At 42.4% G+C, this 23167-nt stretch overlaps 1 protein-coding gene across 1 annotated transcript in view; it reads left to right on the top strand.

The window, feature by feature from the left end:
* Positions 1 to 23167, top strand: part of LOC124595932 — a 721865-nt gene that overhangs the window by 665929 nt on the left and 32769 nt on the right. Inside the window, exon 4 of the mRNA XM_047134851.1 lies at positions 22197 to 22286. Coding sequence (XP_046990807.1) covers positions 22238 to 22286 — 49 coding nt within the window. The 5' untranslated portion in view covers positions 22197 to 22237. The remainder of the gene's footprint in view (positions 1 to 22196; positions 22287 to 23167) is intronic.

The following is a 23167-nucleotide window of genomic DNA, read 5'->3' as shown; positions in this document are numbered from 1 at the left end:
CATTTTTCCCTCGTTCTGTTTGGGAGTGGAAAAGGGAGAGAAGATGCTAGTTGTGGTACGAGGTACCCTCCGCCACGCACCGTATGGTGGATTGTGGAATATGTATGTAGATGTAGGATCGTCGTGCAAATAATGGTAATGAACGTGTTTCTTTTTGAGGTGTCATGATTCCTCTGTCTACTATTAATTTCTACACGAACTGTGAAATGTCTGCCATGATGATTTCACAAAGTCCGCCATCTTTGGCACTCTCGGCATACAAGACTTTCATTGACACAGTGTCACCATGGAATTCCCAGCCACGCGATCCCCGGACCCCGGCTAACATTCGGCACCACGTGGCCGCTGGCGAGCCGCGGCCTGCCTAGAGAACCCAGCACGGCCACGCCAACTCCGAACTTGAATATTTTCAGGGCACCACAACTCGCCGGTTACCTCACACTATGCATTTCTCTTTTCATCTTTGAAGCTCGCACATTAATCTCTTTATATTTCTACTGGCAGTTGTATTGTCTGTGGCAGCCAGCTTTGTAGAAACGAATTATGCAGCAGACCATTCAACCATCTTAAAATTCCAGTAAAGTGAAAGAATGTGCCTGAAAGGACTAACCACAAATCCCCTCGTCCAGCATTACATGCGAAGTACTGAGGTACGTTAGCATCTTAGTTAATGAGGCCAGTGAATATTATACTGTTTTCCAGTTATCGGGTACAGTAACACAGATGATGTGTGTGTGCTGCTTTGTAAATGATCTTTATAAAGAGCCTGCTGTCCCTTCTTAAGTGAAGGTTTATTTTTTCCTGTCTCCCGTATATCCCGCCGTCGATAGTATCGCTGTTAACGTTGCTTTATGCCGTATAAAGGACTCGCTAGCACAACGTGATCGATCGACCCATCGGCCGTTAAGCTTCGGATTACCGCCCTCCCGTTAACGCACGCCGCAGCATAATCCCCGAGTGGTTCGTTAGCTGTGCCGCAGTGTTGCGCTGCACGCTCCGGATGCCGGGAGGGAGCGCAGTGCCGGGGCCTCGGGCTTGCACAGTCTTCTTCACTCCAGCTGTTTGCGTAACTGTTACACAAGACGCCTGCGGCCTGAACAAACATCAGCCAGCCGCTGTCGCGCGACGGCAGCGCCCGCGGCGGTCGCTACGGCAAACACGGACGCCTCCGTGTCCGCTGAAGCACCCTCTGGACTGTGCCGGAGTTTGTTGTGGACGCTACAGCTACAACTAGCTCGCACTGAAAAAGCGTCGCACAAAGCCTGGAATACCTAATGTTTTAAAGTTGTAATAATTTAAATGGGAGTATTATACTTTTCAGAAACTTCCAGTAAACATCCAGCAAACGGCGCTTCAAGTTTACACGTTGGCAAGGTCAGAGCAACCATTACATCCAATCAATACTAAGATAGAGCATTTTATAAATCCAGACAATTAAATTCAGATCACAGATTCTGACAGTTGATGAAATTACAGATCGATTGAGCGCAATCACGGGTCTATTATATTTATACTGTAGCATATGCGAATCGTTGATAAATAAGTTCAGAAGACTTACGAACAACTGTGACATACGGTTTCACTTGTATACAAGCAAATAAAAGACCACTTACCTGCAGATCTTCTGACCATAGAGCATCGCAATTCGTCCCTAAAGCAGGTACTTCCAGTAGAAAAAGTTATATAGCGGAAACACTGGGAAGGTCACAATCTCTTAACAGATAAGCAGTAAATCAATGGTGAAATAATACCGACTTTTCAAAAAGCTATCAATGTGATGTAACCTTCTTAAAGCAGAGGACGATATCAGTCCCTGGTTTTGGATTACTCTTCAAAAATGGTTCAAATGGCTCTGAGCACTATGGGACTTAACATCTGAGGTCATCAGTCCCATAGAACTTAGAACTACTTAAACGTAACTAACCTAAGGACATCACACACATCCATGCCCGAGGCAGGATTCGAATCTCCGACAGTAGCGGTGGCGCGGTTCCAGACTGAAGCGACTAGAACCATTCGGCCACTGCGGCTGGCAGATTACTCTTCCGGTACGTTTCTTCACAGAAAGAAAAATAATAAGGGAGAAAGCAAACAGATACGAAATAAAGGTTTCTCCAGTCCCTAGAGAGTCTTAACGAGTGGAAAGTAAGAAAACATTTTAAGAAACCGACAAAAGATACAATTGTTCCGTGAGAGACCAGAGACTTGAATACGGAGCGCACTAAACACGGCAAACCCTTACCCCTTCAGCATTAGTGAGTGGTACCGACAACTCACAAACTGAGCAGTGAGTGCACATAACTGCAATGGCGTAAACACGTGCATAATTGGGCGGCCTCGAATGGAATCGTGCTGATTTTACAGAGGAGCGATTCTAGTGCAATGGAATCCATTTTATGTTAACTACATAAGACGCCGATTTCCACACTAATGATTTAACAACGTCATCATGAATCTGCTAGCGACTGAGCTGCTTCTGATGGCTTCTTAAGTGTGGGCTGTGAGAACGTGTCTTATCGGTTTTATTGTCTCGAAGGGAATACAGTGGTGTGGATACTTCAAAAGAAAATAGTTCCTTAACCTACCCCTATGTGTGTAGGAACCCCAGCGGCTTTTGACTGTAGAGGTAAGGGAAGAGCCCTTTATTTGGTCGTTTTGCGGCGGTACCACGAGGGCGACTCCGATAAAAACCACCATCTTCTTTCGCGATGGTGTATCTGTGTTACCAATTTCAATGTAACGCCTTTATCGCTTACCAATTGGCGCTCTCTTTGCCTTTGTCACACTAATGCTCATCTGAAATCTTCCACAACATCTGATGGCCCTGCATTAATATAGAACGTCAGTGGGCCCGGAGGTCGAGAAAAAGTGACGTTTTTACTAATATTTGCCTATTATGCTATCCAACTCGTCGAATATTCATACAATTGGCTCTTGTACGACTGCATGACTTAAGTATTCCCCCTTTGTCAGGGATTGGACTACATTAGCTGAGGTTTGTCTACCTGTGGTTGATACACTTGGAAAAATCTCTGGTTCACAACACGAAACAAGCACATAAACTTATTACATGAAATCGTTTCCAGTAAATCATTACGGGCCAATTTTTGAAACTACCAACGTGTAGTGGAAATATTGGACTATCTGGTATGATGACAGAATAAATATGTAATTACCACAAATAACTTTTGTTAAAAATTCCAAATGGCGGTGACTGTTAGGAAAAACCGTTAATGTTAATTTTTTTTGTGACCCACGGTCGGAAACATTATTTCCGTGTGTTCACCTTGGCGCTACATGGACACTCCTCGTCCGCATAATAAAGACTTAACAGGGGTAGTACAGCGCAGCTATCCTGTATGATTGACAACGCCTACTACCACTGTAGTTGTGGTAGTATGTTTCAACAGGTTATTAAAAAGCTGGAAACATGGTGCTCTGGGTGAGTCTCTGGTTCACTAGTGTCGTCACATTCGTCGGATTACATTGGCGTAGCAGTGCATCGCCATGTTAGAACACAGCATTGTGTTGACTCCGTTACCGTCGTGTCAGACTCGTGGATACCAGACTTACCTTTAATTCCGTCTCGTGATGTCGTCCTTAGACGTTGGAGCAGAGGGCATGCATGCCTGGGGTCGACGATACACTCTATCGATGAGTTGTTAATCAAGGTAAACCACGTATTAAGATGATTCTACTCGTACAATCACTTTATTAAAATACCCGCCCACCCGACCCTACTCACCTTCCATGTGTTAGCATCCTACACATGGCATGTATGCAAGAGCTACAACGTCGCAGTGGCTAAGTCATAACTTAAATGAGGTTATATAGCTCCGAAGATAGTATACATATATCTCTTATGTCTACTCATACGCCGAAGCATCACTTTGTACAGTATCACGCTTGGACCACTGGATCCCATAATATGCTGTGACATAGATTGTAGAAGTATTTCACGGCAAACAAATTACGTGTTTTTCATCACATATGGGTATATGTTTGCATTACGTAATATACAACTAAGAGATGTAGAGTCAGAATCATGATGTATTGTTGACGTTTTGGACGCTTGCTTTCGTCAGCAACGTTCTGTATGTACCACCTTTAAAACTCTGATGGCAGTCAACAAGCCCATACTGTCTCTGGATAGTTTTACCCCGTGTGCATTCGAAATTGTAAGGCTTTTCTTTGTTTCTCCTAGTGAGCCAAGGTAGTTAATTGGTCTGCTGCCGTCTTGTCGTTCCAGTTTACCATTCTGTAGGCGGAGTAAGCGAACTTCAGTACCAATACTTTTTGTTCTAAGAGTCTCCAGTTTGTAAGAGGGCTATTTCAACTTATAATCTAACATTGTAGATTAATGGTTCACCATAATGGAAAGGCTGCCTTAGATTTTATTATATGCTGAAGAATATTGCTAAATTAAGTTAAAAATTTACTAGCTGTATCTTGCCTGTAACTGTCCCATTCTGTCCCAGTATATTCATAAAGTAATTTCGGCGGAACACTTGCAGTAAAACAAGAACACTGACGCTGCCACCGTCATGGTCACACGAGAATTTCTCTGAAGATAAGCAATTACTTAAATGCAAGAAATGAAGAGACAGTTTGGGAAAGACTACAGCCAAGATTTACATGTCTGCAACACTGAATCACAAATGACAAAGTGTTTCGTTATCTGGCATCCTTCTATGGCTTCGTACATAGCCTTACCTTACTTAAAAACAATACACCCATCGCATACTGTCGACATCTGCAGTGTTGTGTAGCTCTCTGCAGTACAATAAACAAGTAAATAAAAACTAGGGAAAGAAGTCATACGAAATGCAATTACTCGTAACGAGCCACAGAAAAACACCGACCTTTGCAGAAAAATACTCAGAAAACGACCCTCAACAGCATCCGAAATATGGTCGGTGGAGTTTGATTCCAATGCATATATCGTTTATAGATTAACACACTGCATATGTCTTCTGTGCTTCATGTAACATCCTACCGATTACCATGGGTTGTTGCTTTGCCAACACAAAAATTGTTCACACAGGGGGTTTCATTTGAAACAATTAGAAACGAATCTTTAATAAAGTGGCTGACCCCTGTTTAATTCCATTTGTTTTTATTTCTCCACTACATAATGTCCTTTATAACGTAGCACACTGCTGTAAACCTCGCGAAGTACACAGCGAATGCAAATCGGATTAATTTAACATGCATACATCGTATCTCCTCCGCCCATGAACCACAGAACTTGCCGTTGGTGGGGAGGCTTACGTGCCTCAGTGATACAGATAGCCGTACCGTAGGTGCAACCACAACGGAGAGGTATCTGTTGAGAGGCCAGACAAACGTGTGGTTCCTGAAGAGGGGCAGCAGCCTCTTCATTAGTTGCAGGGGCAATAGTCTGGATGATTGACTGATCTGGCCTTGTAGCACTAACCAAAACAGCCTTGCTGTGCTGGTGCTGCGAACGGCTGAAATCAAGGGAAACTACAGTCATAATTTTTCCCGAGGGCATGCAGCTTTACTGTATGGTTAAATGATGATGGCGTCCTCTTGGGTAAAATAATCTGGAGATAAATAGTCCCCCATTCGGATCTCCGCGCGGGGACTACTCAAGGGGACGTCGTTATCAGGAGAAAGAAAACTGGCGTTCTACGGATCGGAGCGTGAAATGTCAGATCCCTTAGTCGGGGAGTTAGGTTAGAAAATTTAAAAAGGGAAATGGATAGGTTAAAGTTAGATATAGTGGGAATTAGTGAAGTTCGGTGGCAGGAGGAACAAGACTTTTGGTCAGGTGAATACAGGGTTATAAATACAAAATCAAAGAGGGGTAATGCAGGAGTAGGTTTAATAATAAATAAAAAAATAGGAGTGCGGGTAAGCTACTACAAACAGCATAGTGAACGTATTATAGTGGCCAAGATAGACACGAAGACCATGCCTACTACAGTAGTACAAGTTTATATGCCAACTAGCTCTGCAGATGACGAAGAAATTGAAGAAATGTATGATGAAATGAAAGAAATTATTCAGGTAGTGAAGGGAGACGAAAATTTAATAGTCCTGAGTGACTGGAATTCGACAGTAGGATAAGGGAGAGAAGGAAATATAGTAGGTGAATATGGATTGGGGCTAAGAAATGAAAAAGGAAGCTGTCTGGTAGAATTTTCACAGAGCATAACTTTCACAGCTAACACTTGGTTCAGGAATCATAAAAGAAGGTTGTACACATAGATGAAGCCTGGAGATATTTACAGGTTTAAGATAGATTGTATAATGGTAAGACAGAGATTTGGGAACCAGGTTTTAAATTGTAAGACATTTCCCGGGGCAGATGTAGACGCTGACCACAATCTATTGGTTATGAACTGTAGATTAAAACTAAAGAAACTACAAAAAGGTGGGAATTTAAGGAGATGGGACCTGGATAACCTGACTAAACCAGAGGTTGTACAGAGTTTCAGGGAGAGCATAAGGGAACAATTGGCACGACTGGAGGAAAGCAATACAGTAGAAGAAGAATGGGTAGCTTTGAGGGATGAAGTAGTGAAGGCAGCAGAGGATTAAGTAGGTAAAAAGATGAAGGCTAGTAGAAATCCTTGGGTAAGAGAAGATATATTGAACTTAATTGATGAAAGGAGAAAATATAAAAATGCAGTAAATGAAGCAGGCAAAGAGGAATACAAACGTCTCAAAAATGAGATCGACAGGGAGTGCAAAATAGCTAAGCAGGCATGGCTAGAGGACAAATGTAAGGATGTAGAGGCTTATCTCACTAGGGGTAGGATAGATACTGCCTACAGGAAAATTAAAGAGACCTTTGGAGAAAAGAGAACCAGTTGCATGAATATCAAGAGCTCAGATGGAAACACCGTTCTAAGCAAAGAAGGATAAGCAGAAAGGTGGAAGGAGTGTATAGAGGGTCTATACAAGGGCGATATACTTGAGGGCAATATTATGGAAATGGAAGAGGATGTAGATGAAGATGAAATGGGGGATATGATACTGCGTAAAGAGTTTGACAGAGCACTGAAAGACCTAAGTCGAAACAAAACTCCGGCAGTAGACAACATTCCTTTAGAACTACTGACAGCGTTGGGAGAGCCAGTCCTGACAAAACTCTACCATCTGGTGAGCAAAATGTATGGGACAGGCGAAATGCCCTCAGACGTCAAGAAGAATATAATAATTCCAATCCCAAAGAAAGCAGGAGTTGACAGATGTGAAAATTACCGAACAATCAGTTTAATAAGTCACAGCTGCAATATACTAACGCGAATTCTTTACAGACGAATGGAAAAACTAATAGAAGCCGACCTCGGGGAAGATCAGTTTGGATTCCGTAGAAATGTTGGAACACGCGAGGCAAGACTGATCCTACGACTATCTTACAAGAAAGATTAAGGAAAGGCAAACCTACGTTTCTAGCATTTATGGACTTAGAGAAAGCTTTTGACAATGTTGACTGGAATACTCTCTTTCAAATTCTGAAGGTGGCAGGGGTAAAATACAGTGAGCGAAAGGCTATTTACAATTTGTACAGAAACCAAATGGCAGTTATAAGAGTCGAGGGACACGAAAGGGAAGCAGTGGTCGGGAAGGAAGTGAGACTGGTTTGTAGCCTATCCCCGACGTTATTCAATCTGTATATTGAGCAAGCAGTAAAGGAAACAAAAGAAATATTTGGAGTAGGTATTAAAATCCATGGAGAAGAAGTAAAAACTTTGAGGTTTGACATTGTAATTCTGTCAGAGACAGCAAAGGATCTGAAAGAGCAGTTGAACGGAATGGACAGTGTCTTGAAAAGAAGATATAAGATGAACATTAACAAAAGCAAAACGAAGATAATGGAATGTATTCAAATTAAATAGGGTGACTCTGAGGGGATTAGAATAGGAAATGAGACACTTAACATAGTAAATGAGTTTTGCTTTTTGGAGAGCAAAATAACTGATGATGGTCGAAGTAGAGAGGATATAAAATGTAGACTGGCAATGGCAAGGAAAGCGTTTCTGAAGAAGAGAAATTTGTTAACATCGAGTACAGATGTGTCAGGAAGTCGTTTCTGAAAGTATTCGAATGGAGAGTAGCCATGTATGGAAGTGAAACATGGACGTTAAATAGTTTGGACAAGAAGAGAATAGAAGCTTTCGAAATGTGGAGCTGCAGAAGAATGCTGAAGATTAGATGGGTAGGTCACATAACGAATCAGGAGGTACTGAATAGAATTGGGGAGAAGAGGAGCTTGTGGCACAACTTGACTAGAAGAAGGGATGGGTTGGTAGGACATGTTCTGAGGCATCAAGTGATCACCAATTCAGTATTGGAGGGCAGCGTGGATGGTAAAAATCGTAGAGGGAGACCAAGAGATGAATGGACTCAGCACTTTCAGAAGGATATAGGCTGATGTACGTACTGGGAGAAGAAGTAGCTTGCACAGGATAGAGTGGCATGGAGAGCTGCATCAAACCAGTCTCAGGACTGAAGACCACAACAACAACAACAACAACAACAACAACGTATCTCTGATGAGTTCAGACTCCAAGTGTTTCACCGCAAAACTACATGACAAGTGTTTACATACTATACTCTCTAACATCTGAGGCCCAAGAAATATTGAAATTTCTCATATAGTTTCGTTACAGCGATTAGTATCTTATCATTGCAGTCTGTTTAAGTATTTATACTTTTCTTGTTCAGGAGATTTTCATGCAAAGGTTAATACAAGCAGAATACGTTATTTTGACTTAAGTTGCATCGACGTTAACAATTTTCATGAAAAATGTTCTGAGTCATATGAATTTTAATTATTGTATTTTACAAATAACTGTGTGACAAAGTTATTTTACGTTGATTTAAGAGAATATGGAATTTAGAAAAAATATGTGTTAAACTGACAATGAAGAGCTAGCTTTTTTAACAGTACAAAATATGAAATATTGAGCACATCATGGTATAAAAGATGTCAGTTAATACATTCAGGTTCAAATAAATGGCCTCTAAATTTGCTATAAACGTTACCTCTCTTGACAAAAGCTTTAGTGTGTGAATAAATAAATTAACAAAATTGATCATAGAATCGCGGTGTTTTATTTCCTTAGTCAAGCCATAACATTTCTGCACCCTCTATTGGGACACTGCTAGAAGTAACCGAGACAAGTTTAGAGACTGTTTGCAGCGTTCATTGTGGGGTACTCGTGTTGAACAACTTCAGCAACTTGAACGGGGTCGCATTTTGGGCCTGAAGGGACCTGGATGGACGTGTCGACGAAGTGCTGCACATGTTGGGCACAATGTGTCGGTGACGTCTTGCTGTTTTCTGTGGCCTGTGGAACATTCTCACAACTGTAGACCAGGCTCTGGACGTCAACGTAGTACAGGTGCACGCCAAGAACGATGCATGATGCGAGCAACGGTGGCTGACTCAAGATTTTCCAGGGAAGAAGTACGGCACGTGACACACCTGTTGTGTCACCAAGAACCACTGGGAACAACAGTCTGCTTGCAGCAGGACTCAAACAACCTGTGCCCCTGGCCTGGTTACTACTGTCACCACTACACCATCAAGCACGGCTACTCTGGTGTCGTGGAAGAATCCAATGGATACTGAAATGGTGCTCTCTTGTCTTCTTCAATGAGAGCGATTTCCGTCTGTATGACACGGATAGACGCACACGTTACGGCGTAGAGGTGATGAGCGGCCTATCTCGGCGTGCATTCGCCCACGACACCAAGATTTCATCCCAGGAATCAAGATGTGGGGGCCAGTCAGTTACAATCCGCTGTCACATTTGGTGACTTTACAGGGTAAGTAACAACTGCCTGCCCCGTTGCACTCCGTGCTCCTGCCGCTTCTGCGACAGGAGGGTGACGTGCTTTATCAGCAGGACGTTGCAAGTACTGTGAACGGGTACTGCCATGGCCAGCCACATCACCAGGCGGCTTGCCAATTGAGCACGAATGGGACATGATGAGGTGCTCCAGAGCCTGCAATAACTACTACCGAATTGTAGCAAAGATTGCAAGATGCTTGAGACCATCTGTCGCAGAATGCCCTTCGGCGTGTTTGCACAGCGATAGTGTGATTTACGGCCTACTCATGAGACCTCTTGGGTATCTTTTACTGTAACACGTATGTTTCATTTGGTCTTAATTCGATAGCATATCCTCTTAAAATGACGAACTATCTGCAACATTTCTTGCTGGTTGTTTCATCTTTTTTCTGGCAGTATCCACTCATATTATAAAAGTGTATGTATGCATGTGTCTGTGTGTGTTCATCTCCTCCTAAACCACTGGACCGATTTCATCCAAACTTGGTACATACACTGCGTGATCAAAAGTATCTGGACACCACCAAAAACATACGTTTTTCATATTAGGTGCATTGTGCTGCCAGGTACCCCATAAGAGCGACCTCAGTAATCATTAGACATTGTGAGAGAGCAGAATGGCGCGCTCCGCGGAACACACGGACTTCGAACGTGGTCAGATGATTGGTTGTCACTTGTGTCTGTACGCGAGATTTCCACACTCCTAAACATCCCTAGGTCTACTGTTTCCGATGTGACAGTAAAGTGGAAACGTGAAGGTACATGTACATTACAAAAGGGTAAAGGCCATCCCCCCGTCGGAGGTTCGAGTCCTCCCTCGGGCATAAGTGTGTGTGCTGTCCTTAGCGTAAGTTAATTTTAGTTAGATAAAGTAGTGCATAAGCTTAAGGACCGATGACCTCAGCAATTGGGTCCCATAACATCTTACCACAAATTTCCAAAATTTCGTACAGGGCGTCCTTTTCTGTTGACTGACAGAGACCGCCGACAATTGAAGAGGGTCGCAATGTGTAATAGGCGGACATCCTTCGGGATCATCACACAGGAATTCCAAACTGCATCAAGATCCACTGCAAGCACTATGACAGTATGTGGGAGGTGAGGAATCTTGGATTTCATGGTTGAGCGGCTGCTCATAAGCCACACATCACGCTGGTAACTGCCAAACGACGCCTCGCTTCGTGTAAGGAGCGTATACATTGGACGATTGAATAGTGGAAAAATGTTGTGTGGAGGGACGAATAACGGTACACAATGTGGCGATCCGTTGGCAGGGTGTGGGGATGGCGAATGCCCGGTGAACGTCATCTACCAGTGTATGTATGCCAACAGTAAAATTGAGGCGGTGGTGTTATTGTGCGTCGTGTTTTTCATGGAGGGGCTTGCACCCCTTGTTGTTTTGCGTGGCACTATCACATTCATGTTTTAAGCACGTTGTTGCTTCCCACTATTGAAGAGCAATTCGGCGATGGCGAGCACCTGTTCATAATGCACGGCCTGTGACGGAGTGGTTACATGACAATAACATCCCTGTAATGGACTGGCCTTCACAGAGTCCTGACCTGAAACCTACTTCGTGCCAGGCCTCACCGACCGACATCGATACCTCTCCTGAATGCAGCACACTGTGGAGAATGGGCTGCCATTCCCCAAGAAACCTTCCAGCACCTGACTGAACGTATGTCTGCAAGAGTGGAGGCTGTCATCAAGGCTAAGGGTGGGCCCAACACCATATTGAATTCCATCATTACCGATGGAGGGCGCCACGAATTTGTAAGTCATTTTCAGCCAGGTGTCCAGATACTTGTGATCACATAGTGTATACCCCTTATTGTCAAGTAAAAGCTGCAATGAAGATAAGAATCACCTACCTATGCTAGTTCGGTAGACATGACGTCATAAATAATGAGAAGCGAGAAAAACAGCCGCATCACCCATGAAGTTTTACTACATCTGCTCTTTACTACTGAGTCACTCCTAAGTCGACTGAATTCAAGGAGATTCCAGACAGCTGGCAGCACTTTTGACAGCTTTCAATTGCGAAGAGCAAACGACTGTAGGCGAAAGCAATAGCCGTCTGTAGAGCTATAAAGGGGCGTTGCATTAGGGACGTTTACAAAATCGCGTTGTAGATACGCGGAGCTTCTGCACCCAGTGTGCAGAAACTGTCCAGGAGACTATATTTGGTAATTTACAAGATCACTTACAAGCGATACAGATCGAGCGCACGACTGTTATGGCGGCAGAAATAGATTTTGTTTACACCGTTGACAACAGATATGGCTAAGACGACAGTAATTTAACTTACCTCACTCGTCATCCAGATCTTCATCATCAACAATTCCACGTGTTGGGTACGCAGCCGGGGCAATCCTTTTTTGCCGTAGCCGGGATGCACTGTAGCTATATCTCTCAGGAAAACTGTGAGAGTCTAAAAGGAAGCTTTTAGCCACCCTGCCGCAAATTGTGAAACTACAGGTACTGAAATACGTTCAGGTTGTCAAAATCACATAACACACTTCCCTACAGAAACCATAGTAATCCCAAGCAGCGTTTGTAAGATAATTCCGTTTGTGAAGCAGTGACTTCAACGAATATTCTTTAACCCAACAAGAGACTAAAATAATACTTTGCTGTATCGTCAGTTTTTGTCTATCGACCCAGTATTTTTCCTGATCGTAGTTCTTTTATATCATTTCACACTATATACGAAACGGAAAATCAATGTCGGTCTTCTTTTTTCTACCAATTTATACACACACGTCTCCCCATGACAATCCACGCAATTTCTAAAATCGTGATTCGCCAATAAGCGATATTCCGAAGTCTAAACTACTTTCCCCCGTACACAATCTCGGAATTAACTCCCGTCAGGTGACAGTATTACAATTTGGCACTACGCCGGCACTATCACAACATGTGTAGTTATAAAAGCTGGACACAAAAGCAATAAATAATCGATATCTTCCGCTATGACAGTCACGCCCTCGAAATATTCGCTTGCAAGTGATCTAGGAAGTTACTTCACGTGTTTTCACGAGAATGTAAATAGGTAAGGAAACGTTATCCATAGTCGTCTTTCATGAAATTATCTAAATGATAGTGGGCTGAATAAATAGGTACGGATTTTTGTTTGAATAGTAGTGTAGAGTTGCAAATTATCCCACACCATCAACATTTAAATACCTGAAACTTCCTGTCAGATTAAAATTGTGTGCCACACCGAGACTCGAGCTCGGGACCTTTGCCTTTCGCGGGCAAGTGCTCTACCGTCTAATTTTTTTAAAATCTCATTTTGTTCGATTTTTTTCGTTGCATCTGCTCGGGGCGGACGTCGTAAGACATCCGTTTAAGTACGGTGTTGATCGATTAACTCAGTTTTTTTTTATTATTATAGAGGGTAACTAACCCTCTGACCGAACACGCTGAGCTGCCGTGCCGGCATTTATGAATTGTATACGCTGCCCCTGCACCACAGCTAGCTATTATAGCGTCTGAGCTACCCAAGCACGACTCACGACCCGTCCTCACAGCCTCTAATCTGCCAGTATCTCGTCTCGTACATTCCAAACTTCACAGAAACTCTCCTGCGAACCTAGCAGAACTAGAACTCCTGGAAGAAAGGATTTACGAAGACACGGTTTAGCTACAGCCTGGAGGATGTTTCAAGAAAGAGGTTTTCACTCTGCAGCGGAGTGTGCTCTGATATGAAACTTCCTGGCAGATTAAAACTGTGTGCCGGACCGAGACTCAAACTCGGGACCTTTGCCTTTCGCGGGCAAGTGCTCTACCATCCCGGTCCGGCACACAGTTTTAATCTGCCAGGAAGTTTCATATCAGCGCACAACCCGTTTCAAAGCGGAAATTTCATTCTGCAGCTACACATTGTCATATGGTGTCCATAGTTTTCGGTGTACGGTAAACCAGCAACAGTCAGGCAATACTTTTATACCTTCGTTACAGCATTCCTTTGTATCGTTTCTGTCTGTGCACATAACTATTTCTGTAAAGTATTTTTCCAAATGTCTGCCGCACTGACATAATTAGCCTGCCGAGGTGGCCGAGCGGTTCTAGGCGCTACAGTCTGGAACCGCGTGACCGCTACGGTCGCAGGTTCGAATCCTGCCTCGGACATGGATGTGTGTGATGTCCTTAGGTTAGTTAGGTTTAATTAGTTCTACGTTCTAGGGGACTGATGACCTTAGAAGTTAAGTCCCATAGTGCTCAGAGCCATTTGAATCAATTGACATAATTACGGCGACGATCTAATTGGCTTTTGTTTTCTAGCACCTCAAGAGATCAGCAAACAACTTGAGAGACTATAATAAGCCCACCGTCTAGGTGCAACGGCTGTCCCGAGTATCTATTTGTTCTGAGTGATGTATGATGGAACTACCATATCAGTCCAGCTGTGGATAAGGCCAGTGATGTGCTCAAATTTGTTGCAATAACGCTAAGGAACATGTGATGTAGATATCTCACAGAACCACTTTTCAGTTTTCCAGTGCTATTCAAATAACGATAAAGAAAGAGAACATTCATAGAAGAGATGCACAATTCGACACGGTTAACTTTATAGACGGAGAGAGTTAAAGAACTGATCTTCAGTGTTATAGTGATAAGGGATTCATTTAAGGGTGAGCCTACAGCATATACCATATGACTACCATGCTAAAATTGGGGTATCTGGCTTTAAAAGCGAGGTCCAACAACTTCTTTCCAAGTTTACTATCTGCGAATGGAACTGGGAAGGCGTGGTCGGTGGCGGTGGAGAGGGTGGGAAGGGGGGGGGGAGGGTATAGGTCTAGTATGCTTTATACTCAGTATTCACCACCAGACGGTGTGCGGTGGAGGACTTTCCGATTGTGAATACAGATGTTGATTTTGCAGATTTTTGCCTCTAACTTAATGTCATTATTATTGTTACTATATGTTGGAGAAGTACTGGGAGATGAAGAAGCTTGCACAGGATAGAGTAGCATGGAGAGCTGCATCAAACCAGTCTTAGGACTGAAGATGACAACAACAATATGAGTCTACACCGCCCGTCCAAAAAATTCAGAGACTGGTTTTAACACTGGCGTAGAAGCGACGTCAGCTCAGTGATCACGGCGGCAGCTTAAACAACTTTAAACAACATACGTGTTTTCCATCTTCCAGTTGTGAGCAGATACAGAGGTTCAGCGTTGTTGTTCCACAAATCGTAACGGAGCGACATCAGTAAATCAAGTGTTCAATTTATTTTCTAGAATGTTTCGAAAATGAGAGAAGTTTGCACAAAGTTTGTCCGCCTAACTTTAATTCTCGAACGAAAAAAATAATGCTTCAACGCCTGTCGAGATTTCATTGAAATGCAAGAGATGAATAGTTCTCGTCTGGAAAAAAATCTAATGTGGCTAATACGAACCTACCACAGAACCATAAAATGAAGACATTTATGTGAAGATACAACGGTTTGACGATATAAACGACATCCAAGTCAGTGTGACACTCGATCTGAACAATGTCTCAAAGTAGGATTTTTCTGGCACTTTCACATGATCGTATGAACACTCTTTGTGTTGTAATAAAGTAAGGAGGGAAAAGGGGGGGGGGGGGGGAGAAGAATTCGTAGTACACTTGAAGCATCAAAATCATTATCTCAACTTTTTTATGCTGTTTTTTAACTCAGGCTCGAAACTTTTTGAATTGAAAGGGAGCGTTATAGTTTAATCTGGTTTGAATATTTCAGTCTGTATATAAATTTAATTAATTAATTAATTAATTTATTTATTTATTTGCTCTACTTACAACAGCCTACTTGTTTACATATTTTGGCTTGTTTCCGAAGAAAGGACGGTAGTCATACTCTACTCATCAACATCAGTTTCTATGAGAAAAAAAGAAACTTTGATTTAATTGTCCACAACTTAAAGTGCTCTTATCTCTTTCACATGTAATGCTTGTGTTGCTTATGTTTACTTTAAAAATTAAGAACATAATTTAGGAATGGTGAACGATCCACTAAAATGTAGGCGATGTGACGATGACAGTCTTGGCCTGCTGCAACAAATACTAAGAAATCATAAATTTTTCAGGTTGCTTCAGCCTTCTCAGGCGATCACTGGCGACTCTTATAAAACAGACGTATAACTGCATCTACTGAAAGACATTTAGCTAAGATTGTTATGTTATGAATGACTGCCTTAAAAGTATTCGGCACATAGGTCTCCGTTGTTGATTGTTAATACACTTTGAAGTACCATTCTGCATGACACAAGAATTTGTTTGCTAAATTCCAATACATGTTCTCAGAACAACGACCTGTCACTTTCAGTTCATGCCCAACACACTACTTGATTCATACCCATGACTGATAGAAAATAGTGTAAGTCCAGCTTACAATACTGTACAAACCTAAAAGCTAACGGATACAAAAATCCACAGCAATTAACAGTGGAGTTCAGCAAACCGGTTTCGATACACCAGGAAGACCCGGGTACGTTCTACAAATAATCCGTTAAAGTCACCCGTTTCCATCAATCTCTTCATTTATTTCTTGTGTACAGTACTATGGTTGATGTACTGAGGCTTCAAGTTCGAAAGCAAGGTACATATATTTTACGGAGCTACATTGCAAGCTAAAACAGATAAGCCTTACGTCTTCAAAAAAGGACAACTATCCAATAAAATTAACTTTACAAATTTCCAACTTCACTTTCCGCCACACAGGAACAAAAAGTGAAGTGCTTATTTAGGACTATGAATTAACACTAACGATAGTTTATTCGTGACATATTTTGGATCTTCTCTAAACAACATTCTTTCACAGGCAAGACACAATTTTTCGTACAGACTTCTTAGTGCAATGTAACGTATCGTAACGGAACCTTCATAACTCAGAAATTAAATAACTTTTCAGCAAAGCTTATTTAAAATTATACGGAAATGTTTTGAATTAAAATAAGAAGATATTAGTTATGTCGCGGGTAATAATCGTCTTCCGGTGTGTTCGTTTCTTTGTGGATATTTGTCAATGCACGGTTACTGTTCAAATGGCTCTAAGCACCATGCGACTTAACATCTGAGGTCATCAGTCCTCTAGACTTAGAACTACGTAAACCTAACTAACCTAAGGACATCACACACATCCATCCCGAGGCAGGATTCGAACCTGCGGTTACTGTGTCAACAGTGGTAAAAATGTTCGATATCACCTGGAAACCACTGAAGTCCATTATTCATCAAATTTCTTCATGAGTTACCTGATATTCACACAGTTTACAATGTGAAATAACTATCATTATTTCCTAATACAGAACGCCAGTCACGATATTTTTACGGATAAATCTGTAATACATCTGATCAAAACTTAAATGGTTGAAATCCTATCCGGCCCAGCCTGTTTCCTATATTTTCCAAAAACCGATTAATTAAATTTCAGGATAGTTCCTCTGAATGTTTCTGTCGATTAGCCTTCTAACTCCTCTCCCTGCCAGTATTTGGTCCATCTTTAACGGCCTTGTTGTCAGCAGGATGATCAGTCGTAATCGTTCTTTTCTTTTTAATTGTTTTGCCGTTCCATTTCTATGCCTTCTAAGATACCAGTTAGCGTCCATTTTGTGATGTTGGTCAGCAGTCATGTTACGCTGTCCGTGGCTGTAGCTGTTACTGAATTTCAAGCTTCTTGATTCCTTCCTGTTCACTGATGCTTCTGTTAGACCTGCAAAGTTCTGTAGATTTCACATGTGTGTTTAAAAGATGCTGTCTAAAAGCATCATACATCTCATTGCGAGTGTGGGCTGTCCTTCGAATGTAATTTTGTGCTGAAGGACCACAGAGGTTATGAAGCTGATAGAACAGAGGACTGTGCACATACCAAACGTGGCAAACATTTCCGTTCCGCCTTGATTGGAGAATGTAGAGAGTTTCAGTAGGTGTCGAGAAAGGAATATTGCCAGATGAAGATAAATGGTAGTGACTTATCTTACTAAAAGTTAGTCTGGCACAACAAGGCAGAACTTCGTATTACTTTATGTGTGAATAAACTGTTGTTGATTAAAAACATTTCATCATAATCGTGACGCTGATAGTTCATGTCCTTATTGTAAATGTTCTCATTATTACATAATTTAAGATGTTATTGCTGTCGACAACAGACAGTGTATTCTATTCAGGGGGCTGTATGGGCTTAATGATGTAGCTGTGGCTTCATGGTTCACTACTGGTTAAATACACGTATACAATATATGGTGTAAGTGAAAGCAAGTGGGGAAGAAGAGTGAAGAAAATATATGTCATAGCCTAAATTGGCTGATGACTTTGCCTTTCTGGAAAAGTCGTAGATGACCTGTCAGATAGTTCACATAACACAGAACGTGTCATAAGGAGAAAAGGATATGTGAAGGTAATGAATAGAGGGAGAATATAGAATGAAAGAAAACAGAACGCCTTCAGGCACAAATACGTGCTTCATTTCGAATTCTAAGGTTTCGTCTTCAGCTGCTTGATCAGTTAACATCGTTTTTTGAAAACGGCCTATTATTACTGTTCCAGTTTAGTACATAGGTATACAACTATGTGCACATTGTGACTACAAATTTTACAAAACTAAGACAAAGACGAAAATATACTGTTTCAAGCAGTGGTTTCACAAACTTCTTAAGCGTGGTATATATACGTACACTACTGGCCATTAAAATTGCTACACCAAGAGGAAATGCAGATGAAAAACGGGTATTCATTAGACAAATATATTTTACTGTAACTGACATGTGATTTCATTTTCACGCAATCTGAGTGCATAGATACTGAGAAATCAGTACCCAGAACAACCACTTCTGGCAGTAATAACGGCCTTGATACGCCTGGGCTTTGAGCCAAACAGAGCTTGGACGGCGTGTACAGGTACAGGTGCCCATGCAGTTTCAATACGGTACCACAGTTCATCAAGAGTGGTGACTGACGTACTGTGACGAGGAAGTTGCTCGGCCACCATTGACCAGACGTTTTCAGTTGGTGAGAGATCTGGAGAACGTGCTGGCCAGGGCAGCAGTCGAACATTTTCTGTATCCAGAAAGGCCCGTACAGAACCTGAAACATGCGGTCGTGCATTATCCTACTGAAATGTAGGGTTTCTCAGGGGTCGAATGAAGGGTAGAGCCACGGGTCGTAACACATCTGAAATGTAAAGTCCACTGTTCAAAATGCCATCAATGCGAACAAGAGGTGACCGAGACGTGTAACCAGTGGCACCCCATACCATCACGCCGGGTGATACGCCAGTATTGTGATGACAAATACAAGCTCCCAACGTGCGTTCACCGTGATGTCGCCAAACACGGATGCGACCATCATGATGCTGTAAACAGAAGCTCGATTCATCCGAAAAAATGACGTTTTGCCATTCGTACACGAAGGTTCGTCGTTGAGTACACCATCGCAGGCGCTCCTCTCTGTGATGCAACGTCAAGGGTAATCGCAGCCATCGTCTCCGAGCTGCTGCAAACGTCGAACTGTTCGTTCAAGATGGTTGTTGTCTTGCAAACGTCCCCATCTGTTCGCTAAGGGATCGAGACGTGGCTGCACGATCCGTTACAGCCATGCGGATAAGACGCCTGTCATGTCAACTGCTAGTGATACGAGGCCATTGGGATCCAGCACGGCGTTCCGTATTACCCTCCTGAACCCACCGATTCCATATTCTGCTAACAGTCATTGGATCACGACCAACGCGAGCAAAAATGTCGCGATACGATAAACCGCAATCACGATAGGCTACAATCCGACCTTTATCAAAGTCGGACAAGTGATGGTACGCATTTCTCCTCCTTACATGAGGCATCACAACAACGTTTTACCAGGCAACGCCGGTCAGCTGCTGTTTGTGTATGAGAAATCGGTTGGAAACTTTCCTCATGTCAGCACGTTGTAAGTGTTGTCACCGGCGCCAACCTTGTGTGAATGCTCTGAGAATCTAATCATTTGTATATCACAGCATCTTCTTCCTGTCGGTTAAATTTCGCGTCTGTAGCACGTCATATTCGTGGTGTAGCAATTTTAATGGCTAGTAGTGTATGTGTTACTTGAGAGAATGCTATACATCTTGAGACAATTAAAAATCTCGAATATGATGCATTGTGTGAAAAATATGTTCTAGGTGAAAACTTAGTATTAGCAAAGGGGATATCTGTCTGTGCTGCAACTTGCCACCCCTTCAACATAACTCCTGCTTAGTCGGGGTCTACTTTGTATTTTCAAAGGTAAACCCCCATTTTTATCGTATATTCGGATCCTACAGCATAAAACACGTACGGTTAATTCTAACCATAGTTTCCCATTCGCAGTAGATAGCGATGTAATCAACAAATGTCAAGTGTGCTTGTTTTTGGAAATAGAAATCTACATTTCGTTTACAATGTAAATGTAGACCTATTTACTGTAAAGGTTTATACTGATGTTCAAACTTTGCTTGAGTGTTGCAAATGTGATTGTACAGTACAAATACCTGTAATATGCAAGTCATTGACATTTATGTCAAATAATAAACTTGTATGTAATGCATTTTTCTGTTCCCTATGGGGTTCATTATAGTGAGTCTCCAGACCATCGGATTCAGGTGGTCGTTATCGAACCCTGCGATCAGGGCGACTGATTTCGGCGTGTGTTCCCCGGTCTCCGTAACTCTCGCGCTGACCGCTAAGCAACTACTGGCGGAATACAAACCACAACTATTGTTATAACATGAGATGCCTATGAAGTGATAATGACAGGCGCAAAAGCCATGGATGCTCACCAGAATCAAACACCTCAATGGTGAGAGGCTAGGAGACTCACTAAACTCAAACACCCCACTGGTGAGATGGAAGCGGACTCACCGATACTAAGCGTCCCAGTGGAAACAGAATACTATTACCAGAATGAGATTTCCACTCTGCAGCGGAGTGTGCGCTGATTTGAAACTTCCTGGCAGATTAAAACTGTGCGCCGGACCGAGACTCGAACTCGGGACTTTTGCCTTTCGCGGGCAAGTGCTCTAACAACTGAGCTACCAAAGCACGACTCACGCCCTGTCCTCACAGCTTTATTTCTGCCAGTACCTCATCAACTACATTCCAAACTTTACAGAAGCACTTTTGCGAACCTCCCATTCTGGAAACATCCCCAAGGCTGTGGCTAAGCCATGTCTCCGCAATATCCTTTCTTTCAGGAGTGCTACTGCTGCAAGGTTCGCAGAAGAGCTTCTGTAAAGTTTGAAGGTAGGAGATGAGGTACTGGCAGAAGTAAAGCTGTGAGGACGGGGCGTGAGTCGTGCTTGAGTAGCTCAGATGGTAGAGCACTTGCCCGCGAAAGGCAAAGGTCCCGAGCTCGAGTCTCGGTGCGGCACACAGTTTTAATCTGCCAGGAAGTTTCAGAATACTATTACATCCATGTCATACGTGGCATATAGAAATTGAAATACGTGACGCAGTTGAGAACTATTTTTAGATTATTATCTGTATAAAGCTGCTAAGATGGTATGGAGGGCAGTGTTAGAGAAGTATAAAAACTGAAAATGAGGAGAGAAACGACATTACTACTAGTGGTGAAAATTTTAATTTTGATCCTATTACTTTGCAAATTGATTTATATATCTAGTATGTAACAGGGCAACGGCTTTGCCGTAGTGGTAACACCGGTTCCCGTCAGATCACTGAAGTTAAGCGCTGTCGGGCTGGGATAGCATCTGGATGGGTGACCATCCGGTCTGGCGAGCGCTGTTGGCAAGCGGGGCGCACTCAGCCCTTGTGAGGCAAACTTAGGAGCTACCTGATTCAGAAGTAGCGGCTCCAGTCTCGTAAACTAACATACGGATAGGAGAGCGGTGTGCTGACCACATGCCCCTCCATATCCACATACAGTGACACCTATGAGCTGAGAAAGTAATGGAAGCCAGTCTGTAACGTTGGGCCCTCCAAGGCCTGTTTGGACAGGGTTTAGTTTAGTTAGTTTTAGTATGTTACAGAATTTTATAGACAAAGTCTCTGGTACAGTTACATAATCCACCAGCAGGAAGAAACTGACATGATTCAATAGACAACTGCTCAACGAGCAGAATTGCAAAAACATGAGAGTTGCTCAACAATCACACAATCTCATCCACATATCAATAGAAAACTTAAATCTGCGTGATTGAACCAATCTTTATATACGGAGAGTACTCACTGAAGATTACGAGTCTAATGTCTCGTGGTGGCTGTAGTAAAGTATTCACTTTTGTCCAATGAAGGTAACAGAAGGATCCTTGTACCATTTTAATAATATTCTATAAGGCAGCAGAACAGAAACGACGTCAGAATTACTGAGTAGCATGTTCAGTGGTGATGCGGCGCTGTCGTTTTGCAGGTGTGGCGCGGCGGCGATGAGGAGGTAGCCGGCGCGGCGGGATGCGGCGGGTGTGCGCCACGGGGCTCGTCCTGCTGCTCACCCTCACAGGTCTGCCAACCTCTGCATGCCGCTGCTACTGCTATTGCCAACTGCTGCTCTCTATCATTATTTCCAATTGTCAAATTAACGTGTCACATTACTTCAACGGCTGTCGGAAAAGTAAACACTCATGGAAATGGAAACTGTTGCACATTGAAGAACCAGCCCGCAATTATCAGATTTCATTTCCATTGTATTCAAAACTTATTTCCATCATAAACGTCAGTATTAATACATTCCTCGACTCAACTAAAAATGTTGCTTTCACGATTTGCTTGTCATAGGCTACCTGAAATTTGTTCTGTCATGTCTCTTATTTTCTTTTTCCTTCGTTGGGGACCACAATCACGTAAAAACTTTTGTATGGAATTTTCTCTCTGTTTTACTATTCAATTATTTCAGAGAATCGTTACGTCGGATTTGTCGCCATTATGAAGAACACAATGAACTGAAAAACAATAAAATGTACATATCATACAAAGTATGGCACAATGTTGAGAACATCACTTACATATCACAAGATGCCCAACATGATAAGATGACATGTCGTCATCGAAATAACATATCTGTACTTATAAGTCAGTCATCATATTACAGGAAATGAACGCAGATCAAAATACATAATTTGGCTGATAGTGTGCATAGCAAACGAAACTTAACATACCGTATTGCATATATGAAAGCTGACACAGTGCTTGACCTGCATGCCTCATGTCCAGGCATCAACTAACATTAACATTTGTCAAAAAAAAACTTCACAACTCGTTATGAAGTTATATAATCATATAATCTTTGGACTTTCCAAGGCAGTACCGAGAAAGCAATACGAGACTATTGGTTTGGCATAGTGTGTAGCATACACTTATAATACATACACATACCAAATGCTT

The sequence above is a fragment of the Schistocerca americana genome, chromosome 2, assembly GCF_021461395.2.
Source record: "Schistocerca americana isolate TAMUIC-IGC-003095 chromosome 2, iqSchAmer2.1, whole genome shotgun sequence".
In the NCBI taxonomy this organism is placed as follows: Eukaryota; Metazoa; Arthropoda; class Insecta; order Orthoptera; family Acrididae; genus Schistocerca; species Schistocerca americana.
This window is presented reverse-complemented; position numbering and strand designations above follow the sequence as displayed.